Source organism: Nerophis ophidion, linkage group LG11 (genome assembly GCF_033978795.1).
Source record: "Nerophis ophidion isolate RoL-2023_Sa linkage group LG11, RoL_Noph_v1.0, whole genome shotgun sequence".
NCBI classification, from domain to species: Eukaryota; Metazoa; Chordata; class Actinopteri; order Syngnathiformes; family Syngnathidae; genus Nerophis; species Nerophis ophidion.
Genome location: NC_084621.1, coordinates 1441320 through 1460112, shown reverse-complemented (window position 1 = coordinate 1460112; position 18793 = coordinate 1441320). Strand labels below are relative to the sequence as shown.

Below are 18793 nucleotides of genomic sequence, written 5' to 3'. Positions count from 1 at the left end.
CTTTACTATGGATCAGAGCGGTCAAGCGAACATGGATCCCGACCACTTGTCAACCGGCAGGTTTCGGTGAGAAAATTGTGGTAAAAAGTCGGAGATCAGCTTGTGTCATCCATGCAGCTGCTGTCGACTTCCCTGAGAGACTGGCATCAAGACACCCGTGGACACACCCCTCCGACTATCAGGTACTATTTAATCTCACTAAAACATTAGCAACACAATAGAAAGATAAGGGATTTCCCAGAATTATCCTAGTAAATGTGTCTAAAAACATCTGAATCCGTCCCAATGCAATCGCGTATTTTTGTGTTTTAAAACTTTATTTATTTATTTTTGTAGTCCTTCGCTATCAATATCATCATCCACGAATCTTTCATCCTCGCTCAAATTATTGGGAAAATTGTCGTTTTCTCGGTCCGAATAGCTCTTGCTGCTGGGGGCTCCCATTATAAACAATGTGAGGAGCTGTCACGCCAAATTTCTTCCCCCCTACAAAAACATCCCCCCACCGTTTACTTCCGGGGTTATGATTAATACAGACGTTTTAACGCTATATTATAAAAAAACTAATAAAAAAAATAAAAAAAACAATTTACAAACACAAGCTTTGGGATGACGTAAGAGCAAACGTGAGGAAACGTGACCCCGGAAGTAAATGCGTCATCCCATAGCTTGTGTTTGTAAATTGTTTTTTTAAATTTTTTTTATAATATAGCGTTAATAAAACGTCTGTATTTTTATAATATAGCGTCAACCAAACGTCTGTATTAATCATGACCCCGGAAGTAAATGGGTGGTGGGTGGGGGGGTTTTGTACGGGGGAAGAAATTCTGTGTGACGGCGCCCTCCCCCTTGTGATGTCATGGTCTGCGATTTCTGTTTTTTTATCAACACTAAAAGTTGCAAACTTTATCGTGGATGTTCTCTACTAAATCTTTTCAGCAAAAATCTGGCAATATGGCGAAATGATGAAGTATGACACATAGAATGGAGCTGCTATCCCCCTTTAAATAAGAACATCTCTTTACAGTAGGCCTTTAAAGGCCTACTGAAATGAGATTTGAGCTGAAAGGTTTTAGTAGAGAACATCCACGATAAAGTTCGCAACTTTCGGTCGCTAACAGAAAAGCCCTGCCTCTACCGGAAGTCGCAGACGATGACGTCACATGTTGATGGCTCCTCACATATTCATTGTTTTTAAGGGGAGCCTCCAACAAAAAGAGCTATCGGACCGAGAAAACAACAATTTCCCCATCAATTTGAGCGAGGATGAAAAATTTGTGTTTGAGGATATTGATAGCGACGGACTAGAAAAAAAAAAAAAAACGCGATTGCATTGGGATGTTTTTAGACACATTTACTAGGATAATTCGGGCAAATCCCTTATCTTTCTATTGTGTTGCTAGTGTTTTAGTGAGTTTAACAGTACCTGATAGTCGGAGGTGTGTGTCCACGGGTGTTTTGATGCCAATGTTTCAGGGAAGTCGACGGCAGCTGTATGGACGGGGCAAGCTCAGCTGATCTCCGGTAAGAAGCGACTTTTTACCTCAATTTTCTCACCAAAAACTGCTGGTTGACATGTTCGCTTAGGAAAGTTTCACCTCCGGGAATTTTAAACAAGGAATCAGTGTGTGTTTGTGTGGCTAAAGGCTAAAGCTTCCCAACTCCATCTTTCTACTGTGACTCCTCCAATATTAATTGAACAAATTGCAAAATATTCAGCAACACAGATGTCCAAAATACTGTGTAATTATGCCGTTAAAGCAGACGACTTTTAGCTGTGTGTGTGTGCAGCGCTCATATTTCCTAACAGCCCGTGACGTCACGCGTACACGTCATCATTACGCGACGTTTTCAAGAAAAAACTCCCGGGAAATTTAAAATTGCAATTTAGTAAACTAAAGCGGCCGTATTGTCATGTGTTGCAATGTTAATATTACATCATTGATATATAAACTATCAGACTGCGTGGTGGCTAGTAGTGGCTTTCAGTAGGACTTTAAGTCAAATGATCAATCATTCAATTAGTTTTATTTACCTAATTGCTTTTTCTGGAAGCCGGACTTGTGACGCCTCCCCGCCCGATGACGTCACCAGCTGGGTGGGACGGACTCCCTGCGCTGAGAGCGGGAGGGACTATTTGTCGGAGCGCAAGCAGCGCGGCAACACACAGAAGAGTGAGTCAACCCCCAACAAATAGGGGAGCACATTTGACCTGTTTGTAACTGTTTACGGGATTAAACTGAAGACGACTTTTTTTTTGGTTGAAAAACAAAAACAAAACAAGAGTCGGACGCTCGAGTAGGAGTTTTTTTTTTCATTAAATCCCCGGCGTATTTGGGAGCGAACGACGGCCGGACGGACCATGGCGAGAGAAGGTGTCCGAAGTGGACAAGACTGCGTTAAAGTGATGCTTTTGCTGCTCGCCTCGACTCTCGCACAACACGGTAAGAGACGTCGCCGACAAAGTGATTTATTTTGTCTTTTCGAAGTGCTCGAAACCCCGCTACACCTGACACGGCGGACCGCGACGCGGAAGTCCGACAGGTGCCTCTCGTTTTAATGTGCAATTAATCCAACATATTCATCAAATATGTCCACCTTACTTTACTTTGTTGACTCTCACGGAGGTGTCGTGTATTCCTGCCGTTTCGGTCCTTTTTGACCTGAGTTTCGGTGGGTGACGTAGCGTCCTTTTTTTTTTAAGGTGTGGCTCCGCGGGGCTGCAAGGTGTCGCCTTCCAGGTGATTGACAGCTGCGTCTTCGTCCTGCACGCGCACACGTGCACGCGCAAACACACTCACACTTCCGTCCTTGTCCCAAAAAGCACCCCTGCTCCTCGCTTTTCTTTCCACACATCAACCTCAGTTAGTTACAGTTGACTTGAGGGTGGAGCTGCAAAGTTGTCCTTAATGCACTCAAGACACTGGCAAGTTATCCATTGTGTGCGCTGTATTTATTAGTTCAGGTGCAACTTTGCCTCCCCCATAGGGCTGCACTTCTGGAAGCAATCTGTTGAGTGTTTATCAACTAAATAGTTCTAGAGGCCATCTTTGTGGCAGGTCAAGAAGAACAAGGTTGGGCAGGACTTGTCCCTTAAAGCAGTGCTTCTCAATCTTTTTTCAGTGATGTACCCCCTGTGATTTTTTTTTTTAATTCAAGTACCCCCTAATCAGACCAAAGCATTTTTGGTTGAAAAAAAGAGATAAAGAAGTAAAATACAGCACTATGTCATCAGTTTCTGATTTATTAAATTGTATAACAGTGCAAAATATTGCTCATTTGTAGTGGTCTTTCTTGAACTATTTGGAACAAAAGATATAAAAATAACTAAAAAATAAACAAGTGATTCATTTATAAATATATTTCTCCACATAGAAGTAATCATCAACTTAAAGTGCCCTCTTTGGGGATTGTAATAGAGATCCATCTGGATTCATCAACTTACTTCTAAACATTTCCTCACAAAAAAATAAATCTTTAACATCAATATTTATGGAACATGTCCACAAAAAATCTAGTTGTCAACACTGAATATTGCATTGTTGTATTTCTTTTCACACTTTATGAACTTACATTCATATTTTGTTGAAGTATTATTCAATAAATATATTTATAAAAGATAATTGTTGCTATTTTTAGAATATTTGAAAAATATCTCAAATACCCCCAGGGTATACCTTCAAGTACCCCCAGGGGTACACGTACCCCCATTTGAGAACCACTGCCTTAAAGTCCTACTGAAAGCCACTACTAGCGACCACGCAGTCTAATAGTTTATATATCAATGATGAAATATTAACATTGCAACACATGACAATACGGCCGCTTTAGTTTACTAAATTGCAATTTTAAATTTCCCACCGAGTTTCCTGTTGAAAACATCGCGGAATGATGACGCGTATGATGACGCGTGTTTGTGACGTTATTGGCTGGAGGGGTCAAATTATCTCAGCACCACTTACGGCTAAAAGTCGTCTCTTTTCATCGCTCAATTACCCAGTATTTTGGACATCTGTGTTGCTGAGTCTTTTGCAATTTGTTCAATTAATAATGGAGACGTCAAAGAAGAATGCTGTTGGTGGAAAGCGGTGGATTGCAGCTGTCTTTAGCAACCAAAACACAGCCGGTGTTTCTTTGCTTTAACACAGAGCGGTGAAGCGAACATGTTTCTTTACGTCAACCAGTAAGTTTTTGGATGGGAAAATTGTGATATTAAGTCAGCTCTTACCGGAGACTTGAGTGGATTACGCGACCTCATCCTGTAGCTCAAAAAGGCAGCTGTGATCTTGGCTCCTCGGCTTCTCTCAGAGACACTGGCGTTCACTGCAGCCATCCGACTTTCAGGTATGACTTTATAATCTCATTAAAATACTATTAACACAATAAGCAGATAAGGGATTTTCCAGAATTATCCTAGTAAATGTGTCTAATTACATCTGAAACTCTCCCACTGCCGCCGCCTGGAGCCGTCGCCTTTTCTTTTTTTTTTTATTAGTGCTTCACTCTAACTTTCCTCATCACAAATCTTTCAGCCTCGCTCAAATTAATGGGGAAATCGTCGCTTTCTCGGTCCAAATTGCTCTCGCTGCTGGTGGCCATGATTGTAAACAATGTTCAGATGTGAGGAGCTCCACAACCCGTGACGTCACGCGCACATCATCTGCTACTTCCGGTACAGGCAATGCTTTTTTATTAGCGACCAAAAGTTGCGAACTTTATCGTCGATGTTCTCTACTAAATCCTTTCAGCAAAAATATGGCGATATCGCGAAATGATCAAGTATGACACATAGAATGGACCTGCTATCCCCGTTTATATAAGAAAATCTAATTTCAGTAGGCCTTTAAATCAGTGGTTCTCAACCTTTTTTCAGTGATGTACCCCCTGTGAACTTTTTTTTTTTAAGTCAAGTACCCCCTAACCCAGGGGTCGGCAACCCAAAATGTTGAAAGAGCCCTATTGGACCAAAAATACAAAAACAAATCTGTCTGGAGCTGCAAAAATTAAAAGCCATATTACATACAGATAATGTGTCATGAGATATTAACTGAATTATGAGGACTTAAAGGAAACTAAATGAGCTGAAATATAGCTACAAATAAGGCATTGTAATGCAATATGTACATACAGCTAGCCTAAATAGCATGTTAGCATTGATTAGCTTACAGTCATGCAGTGACCAAATATGTCTGATTAGCACACTCCACACAAGTCAATAACATCAACAAAACTCACCTTTGTGCATTCCCGCACAGCTTGAGACGTTTGGTGGACAAAATAGACATAAAAAAAGTGGCATAAATCACGTCTGAGAAAGTCGGACAAAGTTATACATGTAAACAAACTAGGGTGAGTTCAATGACCACCAAAATGAGTAGGACAAAACGGTGCTCACCAAATACTCGAATCAGTGAAGCATGTTTAATATAAACAGTGTGCTTTATAACAATTTGGGAGGTTTGTGTCATGTTTGTCCTCCTACAGAAACCAAATTTAAACAAAAAATATGTTTTTTTTCCCCTCATCATTTCTATTTTTCATATATTTTGGAAAATTTCCAGAGAGCTACTAAGGCGGCGCTACAGATCCGCATGCGGCTCCGGAGCCGCAGGTTGGCGACCCCTGCCCTAATAAGAGCAAAGCATTTTTGGTAGAAAAAAGAGATAAATAAGTAAAATACATTACTATGTCATCAGTTTCTGATTTATTAAATTATATAACAGGGCAAAATTTTGCTCATTTGTAGTGGTCTTTCTTGGACTATTTGAAAAAAAAAAAAAAAGAAAAAAAAAATAACTATTATGGGTAACTTATATGCAAAACCAACTTTTTCCCCCCCGATTGGTACATGCTTTGTGTGCACTGGATCTGCTTGAATATAATAAACCATGGATGCATTGCGGAGATATTTCTGAAACAATCTTGCCTTCCTTCATATGTCCTTCAAATGAGCAGTTTGGAATTTGCCCAATTTGTGACATTTTTCCCTAATTGTGACATCAACACATATCTGCATATATGATAGAGCGAGTCTGCCATTGTAGTCAACTTCCTTCTTTTTCTCTATCCACTTGTTGTGGGGCAGACTGGCTTGTACCTACGCATGCGTCCTAAAATGTTCCCATTTCTTATACAAATTTGCATATAGTGTGAACTTACCATATTTCCCGACTATAAGGCGCACTTAAAATCCTTTCATTTTCTCAAAAGTCGACACGGTGCGCCAAATATACGGCATAATTCTGGTTGTGCTTACCGGCCTCGAAACAATTGTATTTGGTACATGATGTAATAAGTGTGAGCAGTAGATTGTAGTTAAAGTACCAATGATTGTCACACACACGCTAGATGTGGTGAAATTTGTCCTCTGCATTTGACCCATCCCCTTGTTTGCCCCTTGGGAGGTAAGGGGAGTAGTGAGCAGCAGCGGTGCCACGCCCGGGATTTTTTTTTGATGTTTTAACCTGGAGCTTTATGCTGTTTTTAAGGATCAACTGCAAAAACACTAGTGAAAGATTCTTTCGATGACTGAAGTATGTGCTGTTTTTAAGAATCTACTGCACAAATGTTTACCAAAGAGCTTCTATTTTTGAGGATCCTCTATATGACTGGAGCTCTTTGCTGTGTTTAAGGACTTACTGAAAGTATAGTTAAATGTCCTTGAATGGACAGGATCTACTGCAAAGAATACACATGTCATAGATCCTCCAAATGCTGTTTTTTTAAGGATCTGTTGCAAAAAAAAGACACTATTCACCAGGAATCAATTCACATCCAAATCGCAATATTTATTTATTTATTAGGATTTATAATTTTCAAGAATTTATAATTTTTTTCTTTTTGCTGATTTAATTTTAAAAGTATTTTTTTGGTTTAAAAACATGAAATAAGTATTATTGAAAATATAATTATTAATAGTGTTCCTTTTTTTGTTAATTTTAGGTTTTGGTTTTTTTAGTATTGTATTTGTAGGTATTCTCAATTGCTTTGTAAATTTGTATCTAAAGTATTGAAAAGTTGAGATTGAGTTGGAGTTGCTCTATTTTTTTTTTAATATACAAACCCCGTTTCCGTATGAGTTGGGAAATTGTGTTAGATGTAAATATAAACAGAATACAATGATTTGCAAATCCTTTTCAACCCATATTCAGTTGAATGCACTACAAAGACAAGATATTTGATGTTCAAACTCATCAACTTTATTTTATTTTTTTACAAATAATAATTAACTTAGAATTTCATGGCTTCAACACGTGCCAAAGTAGTTGGGAAAGGGCATGTTCACCACTGTGTTACATCACCTTTTCTTTTAACAACACTCAATAAACGTTTGGGAACTGAGGAAACTAATTGTTGAAGCTTTAAAAGTGGATTTTTTTCCCATTTTTGTTTTATGTAGAGCTTCAGTCATTCAACAGTCTGGGGTCTCTGCTGTCGTATTTTACGCTTCATAATATGCCACACATTTTCAATGGGAGACAGGTCTGGACTGCAGGCGGGCCAGGAAAGTACCCACACTCTTTTTTTTAGGAAGCCACGCTGTTGTAACACGTGCTGAATGTGGCTTGGCATTGTCTTGCTGAAATAAGGAGGGGCGTCCATGAAAAAGACGGCGCTTAGATGGCAGCATATGTTAATCCAAAACCTGTATGTACCTTTCAGCATTAATGGTGCCTTCACAGATGTGTAAGTTACCCATGCCTTGGGCACTAATACACCCCCATACCATCACACATGCTGGCTTTTCAACTTTGAGTCAATAACAGTCTGGATGGTTCGCTTCCCCTTTGGTTCGGATGACACAATGTCGAATATTTCCAAAAACATTTTGAAATGTGGACTCGTCAGACCACAGAACACTTTTCCACTTTGCATCAGTCCATCTTTGATGATCTCGGGCCCAGAGAAGCCGGCGGCGTTTCTGGATGTTGTTGATAAATGGCTTTCGCTTTGCATAGTAGAGCTTTAACTTGCACTTACATATGTAGCGACAAACTGTATTTAGTGACAGTTGTTTTCTGAAGTTGGGAAGACTATGTCTCCCGGCTGGCCTGGGAACGCCTCGGGATCCCCCGGGAAGAGCTGGACGAAGTGGCTGGAGATAGGGAAGTCTGGGCTTCCCTGCTTAGGCTGCTGCCCCCGCGACCCGACCTCGGATAAGCGGAAGATGATGGATGGATGTTTTCTGAAGTGTTTCTGAGCCCGTGTGGTGATATCCTTTAGAGATTGATGTCGGTTTTTGTGACAGTACCGTCTGAGGGATGGAAGGTCACGGACATTCAATGTTGGTTTCCGGCCATGCCGCTTACGTGGAGTGATTTCTCCAGATTCTCTGAACCTTTTGATGATATTATGGAGCGTAGATGTTGAAATCCCTAAATTTCTTGCAATTTCACTTTGAGAAAGGTTGTTCTTAAACTGTTTGACTATTTGCTCACACAGTTGTGGACAAAGGGGTGTACCTCGCCCCATCCTTTCTTGTGAGAGACTGAGCATTTTTTGGGAAGCTGTTTTTATAGCCAATCATGGCATCCACTTGTTCCCAATTAGCCTGCACACCTGTGGGATGTTCCAAATAAGTGTTTGATGAGCATTCCTCAACTTTATCAGTATTTATTACCACCTTTCCCAACTTCTTTGTCACGTGTTGCTAGCATCAAATTCTAAAGTTAATGATTATTTTCCCCCCCAAAAAATGCTTATCAGTTTGAACATCATATATGTTGTGGCGGTATAGCTCGGTTAGTAGAGCGGCCGTGCCAGCAACTTGAGGGTTGCAGGTTAAACCCCCGCTTCCGTCATCCTAGTCACTGCCGTTGTGTCCTTGGGCAAGACGCTTTACCCACCTGCACCCAGTGCCACCCACACTGGTTTAAATGTAACTTAGATATTGGGTTTCACTATGTAAAGCGCTTTGAGTCACTAGAAAAAAAGCGCTATATAAATATAATTCACTTCCCTTCTTTGTAGCATATTCAACTGAATATGGGTTGAAAAGGATTTGCAAATCATTGTTTTCCGTTTATTTTTACGTCTAACACAATTTCCCAACTCATATGGAAACAGGGTTTGTAGTAACATTGTGGGATTCTGGGATTGTTGTTAAAAATATATATTTTCAGGCGAACACTGCCCATACTAGTCATTTATGTCAGCAGCCAAGAGAAGCTTTTGCTAAAAAAATCCTCTCCACCTGACAGAAGTGCTCTCTGTTGTGTTTAAGGACCTATAAAAATTGCTATAGTCAAAGATCCTCAATTGTACTGTATGCTGTATGAAAGGGACGCCCTGCTATTTGTGAGTACCTGCTGCAATTACATGATTTGCTGCCATTTCAATAGCCCTTGTTCAGATCAAAATTTCCTTCAAGAAAGTGAAATTGTTTGTCTTTGTTATTATGCAAAAGCTCCCCGGCCGATTTCCATGCCACTCGATGAAGGCGTGCAGCTTAAACAGAATCCCTCTTTATTCTGCTGATGGACGTGTGTAATACAGGCGCAGTGTGTTTTTTGATGGAATTTGGCGAGAGCGCAGGTGACCCCGGCCACTGAGAGTGATGCAGTCAGTAGAGCAAACATCCATGGCATGCAGATAACTTATTAACATATGAATGTGAGCGCCATGAAACCAGTTGAACATTCTCTCGGCTTCCTCTCCGTCTCGGCTGTTTGTTTTGTGCAGTAATTGGGGCAAGTATGTAGGTTTCTCTTTTGCACACACACTATTAGAAATATTCACTATTGTCATTGACCGTGCATGTAGGCTTGTGACTTATTCATGCTGTGGACCTTTTTTTATGTTCCATTTCATTTTACGGAGCATGAAATGCTCCAAGGGGAGGGAGTAAAGTGTGTACTGAGAGCCGGTGGAATGGGACACACAAAACAAAAGTCTTTCCATATTTATGAGTGTTGAGCAATGCCAAGCTTAACCAGTACAGGCAGAAACATAGCTTTTTAGTTTTCTTGCATTTAAATCCTTTTAGTTCTTATTTTTCCTCAGTTTTTCTCTTATGTGCTTTGACATCAACCACTTTACCCTTACCGCCCCCCTTCCCGCCGCCCGTCTAAGCGGGCAAATGACTTGATTGAATTTCGAAGCACTTTGAAAACTTTCATGCTGAATTCAAGGTGAGCTGATGCAGTTTTAATGAAGGTGGTTATAGTGACTGCTTGCAGGTTGGTTACATCCGAAAATACATATATACCCCATTTTCAGGACCATAGGGCGCACTGGCATTTTACCACTGTGTTACATGGCCTTTCCTTTTAACAACACTCAAACGTTTGGGAACCGAGGAGACCAAACTGTTCCCAATTAGCCTGTTCACCTGTGGAATTTTCCAAATATGTATTTGATGAGCATTCTTCAACTTTCTCAGTCTTTTTTTCCACTTTTGCCAGCTTTTTTGAAACATGTTGCAGGCATCAAATTCCAAATGAGCTAATATTTGCAAAAAATAACAAAGTTTTCCAGTTCGAACATTAAGTATATCGTCTTTGCAGTCCATTCAATTGAATATTTGTTGAAAAGGATTTGCAAATCATTGTATTCTGTTTTTATTTACGATTTACACAACGTGGCAACTTCACTGGTTTTGGGTTTTGTATTTCGTCAGGTTAACTAACGTCAGAACGACCCAAATTGCATGCTTCCGGACACAGCTGCACACTCCATTGGCAGCAATCATGGCGCCTCTCGTTCAGTTGGCCAAACTCTTTACACATGACTATGATTCAACTAAATCGTGAGCGCCTCTACTGGTTGCGGCCTGGTATTGCACTCCTTTATGCCTCATTGCTTCAATGTCATCATTTTGACAGACTTGCTAATATTATATGAATTGATTATTACATAGAAAGACTTGGTGTGTTGCCAAGCACTCAAAGCGAGGGATGGTGCATGTGGGTCAGGAAGGCTTGGCCTATTACCATGGTGATGTTTTTATTGAAGAGGACTCAGCTTATGTGAGGGGGAGTTTTGGGATTGTGTGTGAGGGAGGGGGTATGGCGGGCATTGTCTTTATGGCTGAGTAAGCTGCATGCGTGTCGGGGGTGGCTGACTGGCCTGAGAAACTGGTGGGCACGCAGGCTCAAGCATAGGGGAGGAGGCCGCATCCTTCCCGGTTTTTAATGTATTTCACAACTTCTGAGAAAGAAGTAACACTTTGAATGCAAATTAGGGTTAGGTCTCTGTTTTGGCGGGCTCAGTTTCAGCGAGGAGGCGATTTAAGCCGGGTGACGCCCCCTCTTTGCCCCCTTCGCGTGGCCACCCACTTCCCATCTTTCCCAATCCATCCCTCCCACCTTTTCTGTCTAGTACAGCCAGACAAGTGGCCTTGTTCTCATCTTTTTATCCCTTCTACCTTTCACCTTCCTGTCCAGTGCTTTTGTTTGGGTGACATTAGTTATTGGTGTATTCAGAAACCCACCCCCACACTCAAGGCTACGTTGTTTATGGCGGCAGCAACACGACGGCTAACAGGAGAAAATAGTTTGAGATGCTCTATGAACATGGCTGAGGGCTTTTTTTTTGGCCAGGCCTTTGCTAAAGGGGTTTTCTTTTTTTTACCTTAGGTTGTATTGTCTTTATGTTGTGTCCAACTTCCTGGATTGCTGCTTCAGCTCAAGGCCCAATTTAGAACTACAATACTCAAACTTTGAATGCTTTCACGGATAGAGGTGGGGGATATAATCGTTTTTTAGACGCATCGCAATTCGTACATGGACGATTATAACATCGATTAGTAAACGTCAATCATTTTATCGATTGTATTTATTGTAAATAAAGTAATGCAGACCGTTTTAAAATTTGGCTGACTGCAGCGAGCCACCTCACAGAATAAATTGAATAAATGTAAGAATTAATTGAACTGTTTCTTATTCCAAATTGATTGATTTTTTTTTTTTTAAGTTGCAAGTGATATAGGTTTATTTATTGAAATGAAAATAAATGTGGGCAGCACGGTGGAAGAGGGTTTAGTGCATGTGCCTCACAATACGAAGGTCCTGAGTTGTCCTGGGTTCAATCCCGGGCTCGGGATCTTTCTGTGTGGAGTTTGCATGTTCTCCCCGTGACTGCGTGGGTTCTTTCCGGGTACTCCGGCTTCCTCCCACCTCCAAAGACATGCACCTGGGGATAGGTTGATTGGCAACACTAAATTGGCCCTAGTGTGTGAATGTTGTCTGTCTATCTGTGTTGGCCCTGCGATAAGGTGGCGACTTGTCCAGGGTGTACTCAGCCTTCCGCACGAATGCAGCTGAGATATGCTCCAGCGATCCCCCGCAACCCCGAACGGGACAAGCGGTAGTAAATGGATGGATGGATGGAAAATAAATGTAAAACTGCATCAAAATACATCTCTTTGATTTAGGTAACCAGGGACTGCAGATGGAAATGAGCTAATTAGCTATAATCTGGTGCAGAACATATCTGTCTTTGAGTTTAAGGTCTCTGTGCATTGTCCCTTCAAATAAAGACTAAACTAAACTAATAAATTAAAGATGCATCAGTAATCGATTTTGAATTGAATGGTAGCTCTCCTGAATCGTAATCCAATCGTGAGGTGCCTAAAGATTCCCACCTCTGTTCACAGCTTTAGTTAGTTTTCTGAAACAGAAAATTGAATTTTCAATAATCGTGACGTCATCACTTGTGTTTCCCCGGAGTGACGCGAGTCCGCTCACAGCAATATCGCAGGTGAAAATATGTAAAGTGTGGGAGAATTTCCTCATATTCTTGGTTAAAAAAAAATAAAAACCTTGCTCAACGAAGTAATGTTAGGCACCAATTTCCGGGTGTCATACAATACAATCTTTTGGATAACGTTAGGATAATGTTAAGAATGAATCTATGATACAATTCTTTACATTGATTCTGGTAAATTATTTGAAATGCCAGGAGTCAACAATATGACAGCTTTTTAAACACATCATCACAAAATGCTTGATCATTTTTCAGCAAGTTACAGTAGTTGAGGTGTTTTATTGTTTGTTATTGCTGTTAACTGTCCTTTTTTCATTTAAAAAAAGATATATATTTTATTGTTTTTTTAGCACTTTGCCTGTCCTTGCTTTTAAGTGGACATTGGTTTAGGACTTCTTTGTTTTTTTGGAAACAGCCAAATGAGCAGCATAGTTACAGTATAAATGCATATTTATGAATGGATTTTCCATCGTCGTCGTTGGTAAGCACATGCCTAAAAATATCTCAAGCTGAATTTGAAAGCAGATTGCTAAACTAGAGCCACTGAATGAAACGCTTTGTAGTCTGATTTGACTAATTAAGATAGTTGCAGCCCTTTTTAAGCTTAATTTCCCTCAATCATTGCAATCTTGGCTTTGTAGCAGAAGAGGCGGGACTAACTTAATTGGTTGCATGTTGACAATGTGAAGATGAGGAGAAGCAGCAGCAATATTGCGATCTTCATTTTTTTGGCAAACGACTAATCAGCACAAGTACATGGTATACATATTGAAGCGTCCCCACAGAAGTATTGGACAGCATAGGACTTCACAAAAATGGCTAACATAGCAACAAGATGTTATCACTAGTCAAAGATTCCTTGTGACATGCTCCAAAAATTCTAGTTTTATTATCCTCTGCATAGGGCTGGGCGATATATATCGATATACACAATATATCGGGGTTTTGTCTCTTTGCAATATAGAAAATGAATATATCGTGATATTGGAGTAGCTTCAGGCATTACACTACAGGCTCTCCTCGCTCTTTCCTTCTCACAGACAGAAAGCGCAGCTTCTTACACACGTCACATACTGTCACCTCATACATCACATACTGTCACCTCACACCTCACATACTGTCACCTCACACGTCACATACTGTCACCTCATACGTCACATACTGTCACCTCACACCTCACATACTGTCACCTCACACCTCACATACTGTCACCTCACACGTCACATACTGTCACCTCACACGTCACATACTGTCACCTCACACGTCACATACTTTCACCTCACACGTCACATACTGTCACCTCACACGTCACATACTGTCACCTCATACGTCACATACTGTCACCTCACACCTCACATACTGTCACCTCACACGTCACATACTGTCACCTCACACGTCACATACTGTCACCTCACACGTCACATACTGTCACCTCACACGTCACATACTGTCACCTCACACGTCACATACTGTCACCTCATACCTCACATACTGTCACCTCACACGTCACATACTGTCACCTCACACGTCACATACTGTCACCTCACACGTCACATACTGTCACCTCACACGTCACATACTGTCACCTCACACGTCACATACTGTCACCTCACACGTCACATACTGTCACCTCACACGTCACATACTGTCACCTCATACATCACATATGTATACGCCCTCGCGGAGCAGAGAGGTAGCAGCATGGGTAATGTTAGCTGTGACGCTAGCAGAGCCGTGCGAGTGGTAATACGGGAGAAAGAAGGCGCGAATGAAGGAAGAAGTAATTCCCAAGAAAAACTCCAGGGGGTCCATCATCTGGCGGTGGTTTGGCTTCAAGTGGGAATATGTCGAACAGACAACCGTAATAAGTCAAGCATGCGGCACAAGCGTTGCTATAAAAAGTAGCATTACTGCTAATATGTGGCATCATTTAAAAAGTCACCTGCTAAAGAATTAAGAGTGATTACTCCGCATGTCAACATCTCCGTTCGGTGCCACATTTCCGCAGCATCAAAATGCAGGGGCAAACATTTCCACATCAACACTGTATGAAAAAAAAAAAGGATTTTGTCATGATCCGGATCATGTTCAGTTTAGTTATGTTCTGTTAGTTTTGGACTTCTTTAGTTCCTGGTTTGGTGGTTGGGCTTCACTGTGACAGAGGGGTTAGTGCGTCTGCTTCACAATAGAAAGGTCCTGAGTAATCAGGGTTCAATCCCGGGCTCGGGATCTTTCTGTGTTGAGTTTGCATGTCCTCCCCGTGAATGCGTGGGTTCCCTCCGGGTACTCCGGCTTCCTCCCACTTCCAGAGACATGCACCTGGGGATAGGCCCCTCCCACTTCCAAAGACATGCACCTGGGGATAGGTTGATTGGCAACACTAAATTGGCCCTAGTGTGTGAATGTTGTCTGTCTATCTGTGTTGGCCCTGTGATGAGGTGGCGACTTTTCCAGGGTGTACCCCACCTTTCGCCCGATTGTAGCTGAGATAGGCACCAGCACCCCCCGCGACCCCAAAGGGAATAAGCGGGATGGATGGATGGATGGATAGTTCCTGGTTGTACTTCCTTCTTTGTTTTGGCAACTGATGATTTTCACCTGCCTCGGTTTTTTGGGACACACCTGTGTCTAATCAAGAGACAATATTTAAACCTACCCTTTTTTATCACTCGTCCTGGCTTCCTTGTTTGCGGTAAGCAACATTCACATTTTCACGTTCTAGACTCAGTGCTAAGTTGTTTCCCTGGCTTCCCGTGCGTTCGACACGCTTTTCTTTTTTTGGTTTCTGTCAGTTTTATACGGTGTATTATTTATTAAATAATTTCCTACCTCTACGTTTACGTCCGGAGTGTCTGTGTTTGCATTGGAGGAACGATCCCGCATAAAGATGACGTGACAGAATTTAATAACCTACCACATAGCGAAGGTCAAACACTATTTGATTTCCTAATATGCAGCTCATTTTTATTTGACACTTAAATGTCTCTGACAATCTTGCACTTTCTGTTTTGGTAATGACATGAACGTTTGTGCCACTGCTTGATAACTGTTTAATAAATACAGTTTTGGTCAATTGACTTAGTTGGGATTTTCTTCTCTGCATGAAAGTTTAAAAGTAGCATATATTAATGCAGTATGAAGAAGAATGTTTTAATGTAGACACATAGAATCATCATACTGCTGTCATTATATGCATCAAATGTTAATTCAAGTCCAAGGCAAAATATCGAAATATATATCATGCATCGCGATATGGCCTAAAAATATCGAGATATTAAAAAACACAGCCCTACCTCTGCATGACCTGAGCGTTTTACTGTTTTTAAGGATCTTCTGCAGAAACTTCAATTCAAAATGCCTCTTCAATCTTTTCCAATTTCAATTAAAAAAAATGTCATTGTTTATGCAAAGTTATTACAGATGTGAACCAGGTTGCGCCTTTGGCATCAGTTTGCAACTTGCAAAATTTGCAACATCAAATAAACGTCTTTGCTCTTATCTATTATGATGTTCTTGCCAAGAAAAACATAGTTCTTCACTGTGTGTTCTTGTATTTTTTTTGTCTCTCTGCCTAAATTCCGCAATGATAATGTTTGGAGTGTTTCTTGGAAAAGCGTAGCCCTTCTCGGTAAAGTGAACACCTGTGATGGTTTGGCGATGCCTTTCCTTTCTGTGTCACTGTAGTGCTCGCATTATAAGTGTAGTTATCTCTCCCCATGATGAGTGATGCTGTGTGAATGTTGTAGCGCTTGCCAAGCCTGGCTGCCCATTCATCATCGCAAGTGTCCCAGAATGAGCATTACACTGGCTCTATTAAGAGGAATGTAATTGATGGATCGCGGGGAGTTTATTATTCTTTTTTTTGTCCTAATAAAAGCGGTTACAGGCAAGCGCTTAGTAGCTCATTAGTACCCAGCCTAGCAAAGGCTTTGCATGTGTTTATTTTAGTGCTAATGATTATTAGGTCTTATCATTAGGAGGCCGGTCGAAATGAGCTGTCCTCCCTGCAGCCTTCAGCACCAGTCTGATAAATGTCAGGAGTTTTTTTTTTTCCAAAAAGGTTAGGTGTGTTTGTTCTCTTCTGCTCACAAAGGTTTTCCAAGTAATGTCAGTATTTTTTCAGGTTTTTAATGTATTGGATGAATAGCCTTTCCATACCTGCACTAAAACCTTTCCTTTTGTATAGACGCTTCAGTACGTACACGCTCGACCTTTTGGACTCCCATTTTAGTGATAAAGGCGCTTTTGTGAAATGACTTTGCTTTGTGGACATTTCAATACCTATAACGCAGAGAATTCCTAAAGCTCATTGTTGACTTGGACCGAATATTAGAGTGATGTTCGTTTTAGCCAGACCAAACAAGTGTGAACCCAGCCTTTATTGTGATATTGAACCACAAACTGGGTTGTACACATCCACACAGAAAATAGATTACATTTTAGTTTATTAGTTTAGTTTATTATTTCTTCGGTCAATGGTCAACAAAATAAACAAACCGTTTTACATAAACAAGCAGTTGCACATTTATAAGTTAAAAAAAAAATGTTGCAGACCGAAAGGGTTTAGGCTGAAGTTGAACACTTATTGCACCTAACCCTATAAACAAAGTCAAGTACAAAATGAGCTCCCAAAAAATATGAAATTTCCTTTTCACAACATATTATAAATACACATTGTACAGAACATAAATACTGTTCAATTTAGGGCTGGGCAATTTGTCAATATACTAGATATATCGCGGGTTTGTCTCTGTGCGATATAGAAAATGACTATATCGTAGGGCTGGGCGATATTGCCTTTTTTTAGGCCATATCGCGATATACGATATATATTATGATATTTTGCCTTGGCCTTGAATGAACACTTGATGCATATAATCCCAGCAGTATGATGATTCTATGTGTCTACATTAAAACATTCTTCTTCATACTGCATTCATATATGCTACTTTTAAACTTTCATGCAGAGAGGGAAATCACAACTAAGTCAATTGACCAAAACTGTATTTATTAAAGTTATCAAACAGTGGCACAAAATTCAAGTAATTTCCAAAACATGAAGTGCAAGGTTGTCAGAGACATTTTAAATGTCAAATAAAAATGAGTTGCATATTAGGAAATCAAATAGTATTCATCCTTCACTATGTGGTATGTTACTAAGTTTATGAAATTCTCTTCATTCTCTAGCGAGTGACTTTATAAATGATGCTACATATTAGCAGTAATGCTACTTTTTATAGCAACGCTTTTCCCCCCCACACTTGACATATTACGGTTGTCTGTTCGACATATTCCCACTTGAAGCCGAACCACCGCCAGACGATGGAAACCCCGCTGTTTTCATTGGGAATGAAGTCCTCCTTCATTTGTTACAAGATCCGCACCATCTTTCTCTCGTACAGCTACATTAGCAGCTAACGTTAGCCACACCGCTACCTCTCTGCTCTGCGAGGTCATGTATGTGACGTATGTAAAAATGTGCGCCTGCTTGTCTGTGAGAATGAGAGACAGAAAAGAGCGAGGAGAGACTGAAATGTACGCCCGCGGCTAAAAGTCCTACGTGAGAACGTATACTCCAATATTACGATATAGTCATTTGCTATATCGCACACAGACAAACCCGCGATATATCGTGTATGTCGCCCAGCCCGACTATATCGTGATATTCGAGTATAAGTTCTCGCAGTTGCTTTTAGCTGCGGGCATTACACTGCATGCGTCCCTCCCTTTTTCTTGTCTCTACTTCTCACAGCAACTTAAAACAAGCGCACATTCTTACATACGTCACGCGTGCAACGTCACACGCCCTCCCCGAGCAGAGAGGTAGCGACATGGGTGACATTAGCTGTGATGCTAACGGTGCGTTGCGAGTGGTAATACGAGAGAAAGAAGGTGCGAATCTGGTAACAAATGGAGGAAGAATTAATTCCCAAGAAAAACAGCACAGGGTGCATCGTCTGGCGGTGGTTTGGCTTCAAGCGGGGACATGTTGAACATTTATACGGCAGAAGCGTTGCTACCAAAAGTAGCGGCACTGCTAATTTGTAGCGTCATTAGAAAAGTCACCAGCTAGAGAATGAAGAGTGTT

General features: G+C 40.9%; 2 protein-coding genes across 4 annotated transcripts in view; one reads left to right on the top strand and one right to left on the bottom strand.

The window, feature by feature from the left end:
- Positions 1–2888, bottom strand: part of g6fl (g6f-like) — a 71652-nt gene extending 68764 nt beyond the window's left edge. The window contains exon 1 of the mRNA XM_061914810.1: positions 2604–2888. The gene's annotated coding sequence lies outside the window, so the exon portion shown is untranslated. The remainder of the gene's footprint in view (positions 1–2603) is intronic.
- The window catches only part of si:ch73-22o12.1 (nectin-2), a 359691-nt gene continuing 343015 nt past the window's right edge, over positions 2118–18793 (top strand). For 2 of the 3 annotated variants that reach the window (XM_061914808.1, XM_061914807.1), the window contains exon 1: positions 2119–2444. In XM_061914808.1, the coding sequence (XP_061770792.1) occupies positions 2363–2444 (82 nt within the window). In that variant the 5' untranslated portion in view covers positions 2119–2362. Of the gene's footprint in view, positions 2445–18793 lie in introns of all 3 variants that reach the window. The other variant, XM_061914806.1, reaches the window with a different exon arrangement.